The 15,174-nt window shown below is 42.0% G+C and overlaps 1 protein-coding gene across 15 annotated transcripts in view; it reads left to right on the top strand.

Moving 5' to 3' along the window:
* Window positions 1-15,174, top strand: part of KALRN (kalirin RhoGEF kinase) — a 737,748-nt gene that overhangs the window by 226,905 nt on the left and 495,669 nt on the right. For 13 of the 15 annotated variants that reach the window (XM_039493997.1, XM_039493996.1, XM_039493992.1 and 10 more), the window contains one exon: window positions 13,825-13,899. In XM_039493997.1, coding sequence (XP_039349931.1) covers window positions 13,825-13,899 — 75 coding nt within the window. Of the gene's footprint in view, window positions 1-126; window positions 176-610; window positions 635-13,824; window positions 13,900-15,174 lie in introns of those variants that run through there. The other 2 variants (XM_039493998.1, XM_039494002.1) reach the window with 2 other exon arrangements.

Raw genomic sequence — 15,174 nt, 5'->3', positions numbered from 1 at the left:
CAGTAGCTGGATTAATCTCGTTAGATATATTTTTCTCCCTTCTCTAAAGTAAAGCATGTTTGGGATGAAGAGCATGTTTCTAGTAACTGTGGCTTTCGGTTTTACAGTGTAATAGGATATGTGAGATGAGATTAAATGCATATCCTTCTGTCTCGGGCATCAATAAGGCTGCCTGGTACTTTTATATAACTATACCTCATGTTGTACCATCTCAGTAAAGTTAAATGGTGACTTGTCCAGGAAGGGATCTGAACAGTTGGTGATGTTAGTTTTTATCACAGACTTTTTTTCATCCTGTTTTTACCAAAAGACGTGTATAAGGGAAGCTGCCTTTTCAATTAATTGGTGACCCATGTCTTTTCAACGTTACAAATGCATTTTATGTTCTTGCCACAAGAACCTCAGGGTTCCTAGAGCAATATATCCTTTGGCTATAAACATCTACATTGGTCCATTTGAAAGATTTGGATAATAGGGGCTATATTGGCTTTAGATGTTAATTGAAAAGATGAGTAGGTTAACATTAAATTAAACACAGACGGGCAGTAATTAATTGCTATACATATATGGTGTGGAGGAAAAAATGCTAAGCTTAAAAAGAGGTGTGCCTAGGAAGTCTTTAGAAATCAAGGAGGTAATTTGCTTTCCAAAATGATTCACAGCATCTCAATGTAACTAATTAACAAAACAGCAAGTTTGTGAATTTAACAGCAGCAGGGTTAGGACTCAGTGGGTACAGCTACAAATGCCATTGAAGAATGTATTTCTAATTCTGTACTCAAATACCTTGAGATATTGGCTTTGCTCTTTCACATCCATGGGCACCCAGCGCCTTTCAGAATCAGACCTATGGAGCAGTCACAGTTACAAGTGGCTACTCTCTGTAATAGGAGCTAGATGAAGGTGAAAGAGGCTGGTGGAGAGGTGGTGGATTTTGCACTGACAGGCATGACTCAACCATCCATAAAATGATTTTTATTAATGTTTAATGCATGTCAAAAATGTCAGAATAAGTAGGAGACACATAAATTATTTAGTTTTGTGAGTTTTTTACCCTTTTCTCCCCTGCTGATATATGTAAAGTGTTAGTTCCTGATTTGTTTAGATATTTGATGCTATCCGAGAAGTTAAACCTTTACACTTAGAACATTTCACTACTACTCTTATGAGAAGAATGAATGCTACTTTGTGGTCCAATGTTTCACTGGAGAGATCTGGAGTGAGTGGTGACTGGATTATATAAAATCTGGTAAAGTGGGTTGTGATTATTTGGGATTGATTTCTGGAGGAGTGGGCCATTGAATAATTGAAACAATGATAATGAAACATAGTATGATTCTGGGGTCCAATGTGCTACCTGTACTTACGTGGGCAATTATGGCCCTTGAGTAAGAGACAGTGGACTTGTGACCCGAGTCACAATTTGGTTCCTAATTCTCCCTTGTTCCAGAATGGGAGTAAGCTCTTTTATCTGGCACAGTTTACTTCACCATCTGTGTTGTGCTGGCAGAGGCATGGATCATGGTTCTGTGAATTGCCCAGCCCTGCTCTCCTGCAGTGATGGGTAGGAAGTTGTAGAGTAGCAATCCCTTGGAGGCTGCTCTTCCTGCACTGCTGAGACTGCTGATGCACGTAACCCCATAGAGGATGATCATTTCTGTCTGGCTCCTTACTTTTTCTGTGTGTGCTTATGCCATGGATCACAGTTTGGCCCTAAATGGCAAATCCTTACTCATTCAAGAAGTCACACTGAAGTCAGTGAGCCTCCTCACCAAATAGGGACCAGCCACTTCAGTAAGGACTATGCATATCAGTAGCAGGATCCAGCCCTCATTTCATTTAGACTAGCTGGAACTGAAAACACGCTGCAGAATTAACTAATAGATACAGAGTTAAAATCCTAAGCAATGGTGGAATGAGAGTAGGACCAAGAGATATAAGCAAGGGAGGAAAAGTTTCTCTTCAGATGAGGAGAGTTGGTGAGACAGAGACATAGGAATAAAAAGACTAAATAGAACTAATTAATAATTAGACCTGTGCTTCTGAGTGTAACATTAACCAAAGCCAAAGACGGATTATTACACCTCTACCTCGATATAATGCTGTCCTCGAGAGCCAAAAAATCTTACCGCATTATAGGTGAAACCGCATTATATCAAACTTAATTTGATCCGCCGGAGCGCCCCCCAGGAGCGCTGCTTTACTGTGTTATATCCGAATTTGTGTTTTATTGGGTGGCGTTATAACAGGTAGAGGTGTATTTTTAATTGAAAAACTATAGTGCACCATATTCACACAAGACCCAATCCTGCTCCCATCCAAGTAAAGGGGAACTTTGTGGTGTATTTGTACGTGTTAGGATTGGGCACATGCACCCTATTAAGGAAAGAATAATGAAAAAGGGATTCTATCTTAAAAGAAGAAATTAACAGATTGTTTTTAATTTTGGGGAAAATGCAGTTGTTTTGACTGTTTGGGATTTTGTTAAGGCTCTTAGGAAAGTTACAGGCGCTGAGACTAGGATCTGAATTGGCCTCTAATTAAAGTTGCTTTCTTACTGTCTGGCATTAAATCCCCTTGGGAAGCAGATGTTTGGAAAGCCCACTTTAGGCACTGGCATATGGTTCTTTTGTAAGACCAGGGTTTCAGGAAAACACCTCCTGGATGTTGTACATAATTAGATATTTTATTTTTTCATCCTGGAGAAGTTACTGGGGACTGGAGACCTCTAGAATTTGAGTATCAGAGGGGTAGCCGTGTTAGTCTGGATCTGTAAAAGCAACAAAGAATCCTGTGGCACCTTATAGACTAACAGACGTTTTGCAGCATGAGCTTTCGTGGGTGAATACCCACTTCTTCGGATGCAAGAAGCGGGTATTCACCCACGAAAGCTCATGCTGCAAAACGTCTGTTAGTCTATAAGGTGCCACAGGATTCTAGAATTTGAGAATCTGGTTTTCTATTAGACAGGTGGGTGACCTAATGATGTCACTTGATGAATTACAAGCGCAGGCTGATGTCCTGCAACAAAACTTATGGAAAAAGTGTATAGAATATACCAAGAATGAAATCAATGTAGTTTATAGAAATTTTTCTAACCTATAGAATTTAATGCAGAATGAGATCCTTATATACCAAGCTGTAGAGTTTAATAGTGAATTACATCCTTCTTACAGAAACGCCTAGGCACATTTATTAAATTCTATAGAATGTTTCCATAAGAGATTGAGTTGTTACTGAAAGGAGAATGAAATGAAAAGGAAATGTTCAAACACATTTGATTTGGTCAGAGAAAATGCCCTTACTTAAAACAATTGACAGTATTCTAGAGTAGAAATGGTCCCTAGCCTTGTACTAACAATGTTACAGGCAGCAGTCTTTTTGACAGTTATTGTAGGGCAGGAGTAGTCAATTTATTTTTTGTCAAGATTCAGGTTTCTTGGTCAAGGTATAATCAAGGTCCGGAAACCAGAGAAACATTTTTCACACCGTAATAACAATAATGATGGTAATAAGTAAATAAAAGATTTTGCAGTCGTTCAAAAGTGTCTGGCAGTCTGGATTTGGCCCGTGGTCTGCCTATTGACAACCTCTGCTGTAGAGTACAAAAATGAATAAGAGGAAAAGGATGGGTTTCTGGCTAAAGGCTCAGCCCTGCAAGGTGCTGATTATTCTCAGTTCCTTTTGCAGTCAAGTGTTCAGCAACTTTCAGTTTTGAGCCCTAAAAGTACCAGACTTGGCATCAGGTGATCCCACAAACTTCCGAAGTGACCTTGAGAAAGTCTCTGAATCTTTCCGTGCCTCAGTTTCCCATCTGTAAAAGGGAAATATTCTGATCTCCTACCTCAGAGGGCCTTTGTGAGGCTAAATTAATGAATGTTTGTAAGGCACTTTGAGACCTTCAGATAATAATAACGTTCAACACTTTTTTGTAAAACTTTTCATTTACAGATCTCAAAGTATTTTACAAAGGTGGGTAACCATTATTTCCCTTTTATAGTTGGGAAACTAAAACACAAAGAGGTTAAAACAGCTTGTTTAAGGTCACAGAGCAATATAGCAGCAGAGCCAGGAATAGAACACGTCTTCTGATTCTGAGGCGCGTGCTATAGCCCCAGGTCTGTGGTGGCTGAAGGCATTATAGGAGTGCCAAGAATTTTTACTTTTATGAGGGCAAGAAATGAAACTTCTTAGACTGATCCCAAGACCCAGATGAAAATAAAGGAATGTCACTAAGGTTTGACTTGCATTAGTTGCATCCTCATAGTATTGTTAGTATTTGTTTAAAATAAAATAAAAATAATCCCCTGCTGATGGACATAAAGCACAGCATTCACCACAGATTGTGCATTAATTCAGTGTTCTTCTAGTGCTTTGAGTAGTTTTGTGCCCTTGTATGAAAAGACAAAGTCTAGCTGTTGGCTGAGGTGTGATACACAAAGTGTCATGTTTTTGACTTCAGATGCTGAATGCAGTTTGTAAGAGGCCACATGTGCCCTGAAGCTGATGAATTTGCATGTTTGATACAAGTGGGTGTATCTTTATCAAAGCCTTGCCTATTATTTGGCCTGCTCTCAAGCTGTGGGGCCACAGTTTAGATGTTTGTATATTCAGAGGCTGTGTTGCGAGGCCTGGTGCTGCCAAGTACCTCGTGGAGGGAATAACAATCTTAGCAATTAGCAAACACCCCCCCCCACACACACAAAAAAACTCAAAAAACAAACCTAAACTAAAAACCCTCCACAAAACCTGCCAGGTCTTAATGTCATAGACAAGGCAACGGGGGAGGGTTTTAGCTCACAGTGGCTGCCCCTGTGTGAGGCTCTAAGTGACAGGAAATTTGAGAGACAGACTTTCCACTACAGAATGGGCAAGAGCTGCTGGATCTCTGACAAGTATTGGCAGAGCTTTGAAAGGGGATGTTGCAGCAAGCAATCATGTTGTATAATTAATAGAAGGAAGGATAAAATTGGTAAACATAAAAAAAATTAGTTTTGGATTGTGTCTAAGTAATACATATAAAAGGACATTCATCTTTTCATTTTAGAATAAATTCAAGTGTAAAATTAATATAATCTTTGTCTTGGCTGGGACAAATTGTTTGGCATATGGACCAGTGGTATTAGTCTACTGTGCATACTGTCTGTTTGGTTTCCATGGTTCTTGTGACTGAACTCTTTAAAAAGTTCACGGGGACACAGTTTAGACTATATTGAGTGTGTATGTGTATACTATACCTAATAGCTTACAAAGATTTACTCAGTATAGTACTAGGGGAAGTGTTACAGTTCAAATTCATAACATACTGAGAGCTAGAGTCAACTGTCAGGTCCCAATTCCATGCAGCACTGAGGCATATGTTTAACTTCAAACACATACTAAAGTACATTCTATACAACAAAGCACTTGTGCACTGTGAGGTCAATGGGATTTAAGCACATGCTTAAATGCTTTGCTGAATTGGGTCCTCAGTTACATTGGCGTTACAGCAGTGCAAGTCCATTGACGACAAAGGAGTTATTTGCATTAGTGTAACTGAGAGCAGATTCTAGCCCCTGTTCTATAAAGTGTAAGTAGTACAGTCCAGGCAAACTACAGTTTCGTGGAAAATACCTGTAATGTCGGTTTTGGGGGGGTTTTTTGTGCTCCTCAGATGAACATTGCTCACTTTGGTCACATCTCCTGTTTCAGTGTGTGTTGAATTCAAGCAGCCCAGTCACTTGAACACAAATTAATTTAGGTAAGAGACAACATATGGCAGGAACTCTAAATTAGATCCTATTGATTGAGAAGGCAAACAATGGGAGGTAGAAGACAGCTACTTTTCTACCCTTGTTGCTTTGACTTAATTCAATCTGCCTTTTGCCCAGACCCCACTGCCCTCTAACCTGAAAATCTGTAGTGGTTACTGATTATTGTGAACTCCATAGATATTATTTTACTTTGTTCATTGGTTATTAAGTAGCATAATAAACTCTGCTCTTGTTGAAGTTTGTAGATCCTGGCGTTAAGCTTCAGTAATACTCAGAACTCAATAATTATTTTTACAGATTACTCATGCCTTTCTTTAGATTTGACTAATTTATTTCTTTTTTTAACTCCCTCAACAGAATGAGAATGGAAAATGAGATTTTACCTAGCCTAGGAATGACCTTGGTTTGGGCAAAATCTTACCATCTGGGCCCCAGGTGGGGAAAAGGGAGGAGAGACCCTGTTGCTCCTGAGTAAGCAGAAAAGGAGTAATGTGCTCCTCCTTTGCAATATGTTCACAAGAGGTGTGGCCAACAGACGGGGGCATATTCATACTCCTTGTTTCAGCCAGATGGTGCCTGCAAACACTGGTCAGAAGCACATGTTGCTTCTCTTCAGCAATATGTGCTCTACCACGCAATCCCCTGTCTGGTTTTGAACAAATCTGTCTAAAACCAACATATTCCTGGTGGCAGAGACCCCATCAGGCACTATCTTGGCTCCGCCTCACTGCCCCTGCTAGGGCAGGATTTGCTTTTACTCTGCAGGGTTTGAACAATAAATATAATTTATAATAATAGTACATGACATTGCTCTCTTGCTTTCCATCCAAAGATCTCAAAGCCCTTTACAAACTTTAATGCCTTAATTGCCACAGAAGGTTAAGAGGGGAGGGAATGTGGTTATATGAAGCAAAGGAGAAAATGGAGTGCATTATGGGAAACCAGGAAGGGCCACAGTGTGCAAGAGAGCTCAAGAGGAGGGTTGTCAGGTGTCTGGTTTTTGACCAGAACACCCGGTCAAAAAAGGACCCTAGCGGCTCCGGTCAGCACTGCTGACTGGGCCATTAAAAGTCTGGTTGGTGGTGCAGTGGGATTGGCAGATTCCCTACCCAGGTCTGTGTGGCTCCCGGGAGGCAGCCGGCATATCCCTCTGGCTCGGGAACGGCCAAGGGGGCTCTGCATACCGCCCCCTCCCTGAGTGCCAGCTCTGCAGCTCCCATTAGGCAGGAACCATGGCCAGTGGGAGATGCAGGGGAGGTGCCTGTGAATGGGGGCAGTGTGCAGAGCCCCCTGGCCACCCTTCCGCCTAGCAGCTGGAGGGACATGTTGCCCCCTCCTGGGAGCCGCTTGAGATAAGCACTGCCCAGAGCTGCACTCCTCACCACCTCCCACACCCCTGCCCCAGCCCTGATCCCCCTCCCGCCCCTAAACTCACTCCTGGAGCTCGCAACCCCTCCTGCGTGCCACCTCCCCACCCCAGCCCTGAGCCTCCTCCTGCACCCAAACTCCCTCCTGGAGCCCGCACCCCCTCCCATGTTCCACCCCCCCGCCGCGGCCCCCTCTTGCATCCAAACTCCCTCCTGGAGTCCACACCTCCCACACCCAACCCCCTGCCCCATCCTAGAGCCCTCTCCCGCACTCCGAACCCCTTGGCCCCAGCCCAGAGCACCCTCCTGCACCCCAAACCCCTCATCCCTGGCACCACCCCAGAACCTGCACCCCTCCAGATCCCAACTCCCTGACCCAGCCTGGTGAAAATGAGTGAGTGAGTGAGCGAGGGCGAGGGAGAGCGAGTGACAGAGGGAGAGGTGATGGAGTGAGAAGGGGCAGGGCTTCAGAGAAGTGGGAGGCGGGGGCTTGGGGAAGGGGCGGGGCAAGGGTATTAATTTTTCTCCAATTAGAAACTTGGCAACCCTACTTAAGAGAGAAAGAGAACAGAGTGTAATAAGGAACAGAAAGAATTAAAATAATAAAAATAAATGAATACGGGCAAAAATACTGGAAAAAAGAAGTAATGGAGAGAGGGGGAAATATGAAAAAGAAAAGGGGAAGCATTTAGAGAAGAAAGAACTATTGCATTCTACAAGAACATAGGACGGGGAAGATCTTGTGGTTAAAACAGTGGACTAGGACTCGAGAGATGTGGGTTCTAGTCCCAGCTCTAGATAGACTTCATGTCTGATCTTGGGCCAGTTACTTAATTTCTCTGGGTCTCAATCCCCTATCTGTAAAATAGGAAAAATAATACTCCCTTTCTCCCGCCTTTAATCTGTCTTGTCTGTTTCCAGTGTAAGCTGTTTGCAGCAGGGACTGTTTCTTACTATGTGTTTGTACAGTGCCTAGCACTGATATTATTTAGTGCAACCAGGTGCTACTGTAAGACAAGCAATAATAAAATCAACAGAGATTTAGGACCAGGTGAAGGAAAATAGACTAAAAAATCCAGAAGAAAAAAATATTAAAAAAACAGAAAAAGATTCTAGGAGGGGCCTTAGTGAAGAGAAGAAGGAACAAAGTCAGTGTGACCCAGATTCATCCCAGCATAATTCATGGACTTCAGTGAAGTTACACAAGGGATGGGTTTGGCCCAATTTAATGCCAAAGTTTCTTAAATGGTAAAATCTGTTCTGAGAACTATTAAAAAATGTGGGGTTACTTTCCTAAAATATTGCATGGGGTTTTAGACGAGTGACTCCCATCAAAGTCGCATGACTGTAACCCCATGCAGTGCTTTGACAATATGCCCTCTTTTTTCAGACACATACTCATTCTATTTTTAAACTATTTCCATGCATTTTCTAACAGCTGATCTTTATTTGAAATTGAGAGAATACTGCATTTTCCAGATTAAAATTAAATCATTTCTAGGAACAGCCAGACTGGATCATACCACTGGCCCATCTAATCCAGTATCCTGTCTCCAACAGTGGCCAAAGCTATGTGCTTCAGAGAAAGAAATCCTGAAGTAGGCAGTTATGGGGTAACCTGTCACCAGGGATAGTTTACGGTACTAACTCTAACTATTAGAGTTTGGCTTACACCCCAAGCTTGAGGGTTTATATCCCTTCCAAAGCTCTTGTCCATATTATTAATCTTTTCTACTATAACTCTGGATATTCTTGTTATCCATATAAATGTCCAATCTTTTTTAATCCAGCTGAGCTCCTGACTTCAGTATCATGTGGCAATGAGTTCCACGGGCTAATTTATGCATTGTGTGGAAAAAGTGTCTCCTTTTATTGGTTTGAATTTGCTGTGTTTCACTGACTATTCTTTTGTGGGAACATTCCTCAAGCTCCCATCCTCAACCATATGATGTCTGGGTTACTGTGCCCCACCTAAAACTAGATCTCCCATTCAGAGAACTTGAGGTGAGTAAATGACTGCTTTGAAGTGTTGTTCTGCTGATCTTGGGCATGCCACTTCATTGGCTGTTCCTCAGTTTTCCCATGTGTAAAACTGGGACAACAATACTTAATCTTCTTTGTACTGTGCTTTGAGATCTACAGATCAAAAGAGTGAGAGAGGTGGTGTTGTGTAGTCCCATTCCCTTTCATAATTGGTGAGCTAGTGACTGGAAATGAGCAAACAGTTCCACTGATGCTGCAGAAGAACTGAAATTGAGCTCACTTTTATCTGTCTTGGCCCTGAAGGAATAACAAGAGAAAAGAGCAGAGAGAATTTGTATTTTGCCCTTAAAGTCAGCATATCTGCTAGTCTAGAGAGTGCCTTTTTACAGTCTTTTTTTTTCAGTGCAGAGCTGTACTTTTACCACAATTCTGTCCTTCCTCCCAATCATTTGCCAATGACAAGCTCCATTCTTAGAAGGCAGAGTGATGGTAAAGATGTGTGGTAGTTGGATGCAAAGTATTATTGGTGCCATGTTTTATGTATTAATCAGATCTGGAGATTGTATACACAGGATTCCATAGGAAAAATTATACACTGTCATGCACACATGAAGCATTTGGAAATGGAAACAAACACATCGGAAACCCATGTATTAGAAACAGCTGGTAGTTGGTATGAAAATGTTCTAATCTAAAAATAATAAAAATGGGTATGTTTATAAATTATAAACTAGAGAAAGCATATTTTCTGGGCTGGTTCCTCTCTGAGGCTGGGTTGCTATTGATTTTTGGAGTGCCTTTTAACTTTTGATCCTCTGCTTTTCCTTTAAACACATACATACCCCTCCCCCACAACCCTTATTAGTAAAAGACTACAATATAATACAGTAGTGGTCCAAAACAATACAATTTACAATAGTGTTTTGCCACAGGGTGGGCTGGCCCTTTAAAAGGAGTTGTGACTTATAACTAATTAGCTGCCTCCCAGGTGATGGGTTTGAGGCCAGGGAACAGGTGATGTTCCCTGGGAACCCAGGGAACCCAGCAGGTCACCTGGGGCCAGTTTTTAAAGGTATTTAGGCACCCTAACTTTTAAAAGTGAGGTCCCAGGTTCTTAGATAAAAGGCCAACAACCAGCTTTGTTGGGAGAGAGAGCTGCAAAGAGTGGGTGGGCTCCTACAGTAGACCCTGGGCCAAGGGAAAGGACCTGGTTTACCTGTATGATTTATGTTGGACTGTTTTGGTGTTTGAGAGAGAAACTCATCCCTGAAGAAAGGGGCTGAAAATTTGATACTGTTGGGAGCTTGATTTGATGCCCTGGCTGATGAGTTGGCCCACTGGCTTGCAGTCTCTTCAGTGTTTTTGACCACTACTGAAAAGTACTGTAGTATGTTTTATAAGTGTATGCACACACCTACATCTATAAATCCTTATTGTTGTGCCCATTCATACCTTCCTTCGCACCTATGCTCTCTTAGTATAGGCTGTTGTAACATCTTCATTAACAGGGTCTGAATCTACCACAGGTGCAGTGCTGAGGCAGGTGTAGGTACCATCATCGTGGAAACCAAGTGTATTGCTGCTGTTCTGGTCCAGTGGGAGGTCACTCAAAGTTGTTCTGGAACCCATGGAGCTTTGCTCCTGGTGCATCAGGCTGAGAAGACCCTATTGATCTAATATATATGGCCCAATTCTCCAGCTTTTACTCACATAGTGCCTAGTCAGCACCCATTGATATCAGTGGCAAAGGTCCTGTTAACTTCAGTGGTGCAGAATCCGGCCAGGCTGCAGTATTGGATCCACAGTTTCCCTGAAAATATGCAAGATAACATTGGGTACATTCTTCCCGCAGTGAAGTCAATGGTGTTGTATCAGGGATAAATTTGGTCCAATTCTCTATTTTTTTACCTAAGAAGGATCATGTCCAGCTAACATATCAATTGCTCTGATTTGTTTTGATTTGTTTTAGAATCATAGGACTGGAAGGGACCTTGAGAGGTCATCTACTCTAGTCCCCTTCCTCATGACAGGACTAAGATTATCTAGAACATCCCTGACAGGTGTCTGTCTAACCTGCTCTCAAAAATCTGCAGTGATGGAGATTCCACAGCCTCCCTAGGCAATTTATTCCAGTGCTTAACCACCCTGACAGGAAGTTTTTCCTAATGTCCAACCTAAACCTCCCTTGCTGCAATTTAAGCCCGTTGCTTCTTGTCCTATCCTCAGAGGTTAAGAAAAACAATTTTTCTCCATCCTCTTATAACAACCTGTTATGTACTTGAAAACTGTTATCATGTACCCCCTCAGTCTTTTCTTTTCTAGACTAAACAAACCAATTTTTTCAATCTTCCATCATAGGTCATGTTTTCTATACCTTTAATCATTTTTGTCACTCTTCTCTGGACTCTCTCCAATTTGTCCACATCCTTCGTGAAATATGGTGCCCAGAACTGGACACAATACTTCAGTTGAGGCCTAATCAATGTGGAGTAGAGCGGAAGAATTACTTCTTGTGTCGTGCTTACAACATTCCTGCTAATACATCCAAGAATGATGTTTGCTTTTTTTTTGCAACAGTGTTACACTGTTGACTCATAGTTAGCTTGTGATCCACTATGATCCCCAGATCCCTGGTTGAATAAGAGGGTTGAATAAGAGGGTTAGGTAAATAACTGCATAAATCATCCTAAAATTTTGTTGGAGGCTAAATTACTATTATCCAAGACCTGCAGTAAATCACCTCTCTCCTTTCTATCTCAATTTTCATAAACACATGCAAATTATTTGCTTTTGAAGCTATCAGAAGTGAGTACCAAAAAGGTGAGTACATGAGAGGATTCCACAAACCAGGGTTCTTAAAGTGCAGTGCAAAAGTCAAATACAGCCTTGAAAGGGGCTAAGATGCAGCTTATGGAAACCCTCTCCCTGTAAGTGCAAGATGAGTGCAAATCAAATCAACTACTGCTATATTCTTCTGGGGAACTCAGCCAACAATGCCTATTCCTTTATCAAGAAAGATACAAGAACCATCATCATGAACCCTAGCCAAATACAACCATTTGTTTTATTAGGCTATGCACACACCACTGCTACCAGGATGGATCAAATATGAGCCATTTAATACCACAAACACAGGCTGGCCTCTTTTGACCAGCTGACTTAAAGAAAAACTTCAAGTGCAAATAGCAACCTTTTGTACTTACAGGGTCAGTCACTAGAGGGAGACATGATCACATATGCAAGGCGGGTTATTACGCAAGGAAATACAGACTGTAAATTTATAACTGTACACTCACTTATCTTTAATAATAAATCAATAATGGTGGTAATAATAATAGTATATGCACAAATTAGGTGCAGTTGTCTGGCTGTCTGCAAATTTGCAGTAAGGACTTCGCTCTTGCAAAATGTGGGTAGCCTGCTGTATTATTGCACAGACCTGCAGAGATCAAGATCCCATGTCTTTGCTGTGTACATAATGTATGGAACATGGCAAAATACTCAGAGGGGCTTTTTTTTTCCATCCACATTCAATCTCAGACAATCAAAAATCCTCTGCTAGTGGTGCTGCATTCAGCAGCTGTGACAAGACAAACCAAATGGTGTTGAACAAGGCAGTCAGATGTTATGGATGGAGAGAAATGCTTCATTTCAGGCCAGTCACAGAGCTGCTTCTAAGTGAGAGGTTTATCCCACGCTCTGCCTTTCTCTCAGACGAATGGTGGATGTCGTCTGTCTGAGAAAGGCTAAAGGTAAAAGTAAAGTGTTTCGGTGCACGCTGTAACCTTTTATGTCCATGTAACAGTGGTGGATTTAAAGTTGTATTGCAGCTATCTTTTTATGATGGGTGTTCACTATGCAATGACAGTTGCTCTGTAGTCCATGGCAACTGCAAAATGTCCTTCAAACACTCATTTTTCAACAGCAGCTGATGGAATAGCAGCATCTGGCCTGCAGTGGGACGATACATTAATATTGGCTTATGGCATATAAGGGATGTACTCTTGTCTTTTGAAAGAGTAGGAAACTCATTTCTTCTAGTGCTTCCAAGGGACAGAAAAATCTGTGATTTATTGGTGAAATTCCTTGAGGGGATGAAGTCACTGAAACTGCAGGGGAAGGTAAACAGCATATCAAAGTTCATGCAAACTGCAGGACTCGTACAAGGTCCTCTACCCCTTGAAATGGTGCAACAGACTCTCCCCTGGGGTCAGCCCATCTATAGTGGATAGAACTGAAGGGGAAAAGGCCAGGCCCCACATAAACCCAACCCCTTTGGTGAATCTATCACCAGGGATGATGCTAGATTAATGCAGGAGCAGCAATGCCCACTTCACTTGTACTTGGGCTTTGCTCAGGGGCATATGGGGGAAGGCCACACTCTCTTCCATTCCTATGCACCTGGAAAGGGCTAGCCACAGTCTGGCCTATATAAGGAAGGAGGGGAAAAAATTGATTCCCTGACTGAAAAGTGAGTGACCCTACAGCACTCTGAAGAGTGAGATAGTCTGGGTGGATTATTTCTGACTTTCCCCTTATACATAAATTGCTGGTGAAGCTAATGCTGTTTGTGTCTCAACTATTACAATCTGTCTCATAGCCTACAAATTACAGATAAGCACTTTCTGTTATTTGATTTGAGCAAAGTGGAGTGTGTAGGTAGTTGTATCCAGGGCCCAATCCCTTCTAATTTGGCATTGTTATTCTCCTCTGTTTTGCAGGGTCTTTTCGAAATGATGGATTAAAAGCTGCTGATGTCCTTCCAATACTAAAGGAGAAAGTGGCCTTTGTGTCAGGTGGGTTCATCCTTCATTTGTTTTCTCTTCAGAGGATGCAGAGCATCATGCCAATGAAAAGATGCGGAACTTAGTAGTAACAATGACAGCAACTTTTTACATCTTCACAGCACTGCACAGACATTTAAGGGCCAATTTCTGATAGTCATAGAATCACAGACTTTAAGGTCAGAAGGGACCATTATGATTGTCTAGTCTGACCTGCACAACGCAGGACACAGAATCTCACACACCCACTACTTCAATAAACCCCTAACCTATGTCTGAGCTATTGAAGTCTTCAAATCATGGTTTAAAGATTTCAAGGTGCAGAGAATCCTCCAGCAAGTGACCCGTGCCCCACGCTGCTGAGGAAGGCGAAAAACCCCCTGGGCCTCTGCCAATCTGCCCTGGAGGAAAATTCCTTCCTGACCCCAAATATAGCCATCAGCTAAACCCTGAGCATGTGGGCAAGACTCACCAACCAGACACCCAGGAAAGAATTCTCTGTAGTAACTCAGATCCCACCCCATCTAACATCCCATCAGAGGCCATTGGGCATATTTACCGCTAATAGTCAAAGATCAATTAATTGCCAAAATTAGGCTATCCCATCAGACCATCCCCTCCATAAACTTATCAAACTTAGTTTTGAAGCCAGATATGTCTTTTGCCCCCACTGCTCCCCTTGGAAGGCTGTTCCAGAACTTCACACCTCTGATGGTTAGAAACCTTCGTCTAATTTCAAGTCTAAACTTCCTGATAGCCAGTTTATATCCATTTGTTCTTGTGTCCACATTGGTACTGAGCTTAAATAGTTACTCTCTCTCCCTGGTATTTATCCTTTTTTATATATTTATAGAGAGCAATCATATCTCCCCATAGCCTTCTTTTGTTTAGGCTAAACAAGCCAAGCTCTTTCAGTCTCCTTTCAGAAGACAGGTTTTCCATTCCTCGGATCATCCTAGTAGCCCTTTTCTGTACCTGTTCCAGTTTGAATTCATCCTTCTTAAACATGGGAGACCAGAACTGCACACAGTATTCCAGATGAGGTCTCACCAGTGCCTTGTATAACGGTACTAACACCTCCTTATCTCTACTGGAAATATCTCGCCTGATGCATCCCAAGACTGCATTAGCTTTTTTCACTGCCATATCACACTGGGGGTTCATAGTCATCCTGTGATCAACCAATACTCCAAGGTCCTTCTCCTCCTCTGTTACTTCCAACTGATGAGTCCCCAGCTTATAACCAAAATTCTGGTTATTAATCCCTAAATGCATGACCTTGCACTT

This window comes from Mauremys reevesii, linkage group 11 (genome assembly GCF_016161935.1).
Source record: "Mauremys reevesii isolate NIE-2019 linkage group 11, ASM1616193v1, whole genome shotgun sequence".
In the NCBI taxonomy this organism is placed as follows: domain Eukaryota; kingdom Metazoa; phylum Chordata; order Testudines; family Geoemydidae; genus Mauremys; species Mauremys reevesii.
Note: the sequence above shows the minus strand (reverse complement) of the source record. Positions and strands in the feature narration are given on the sequence as shown.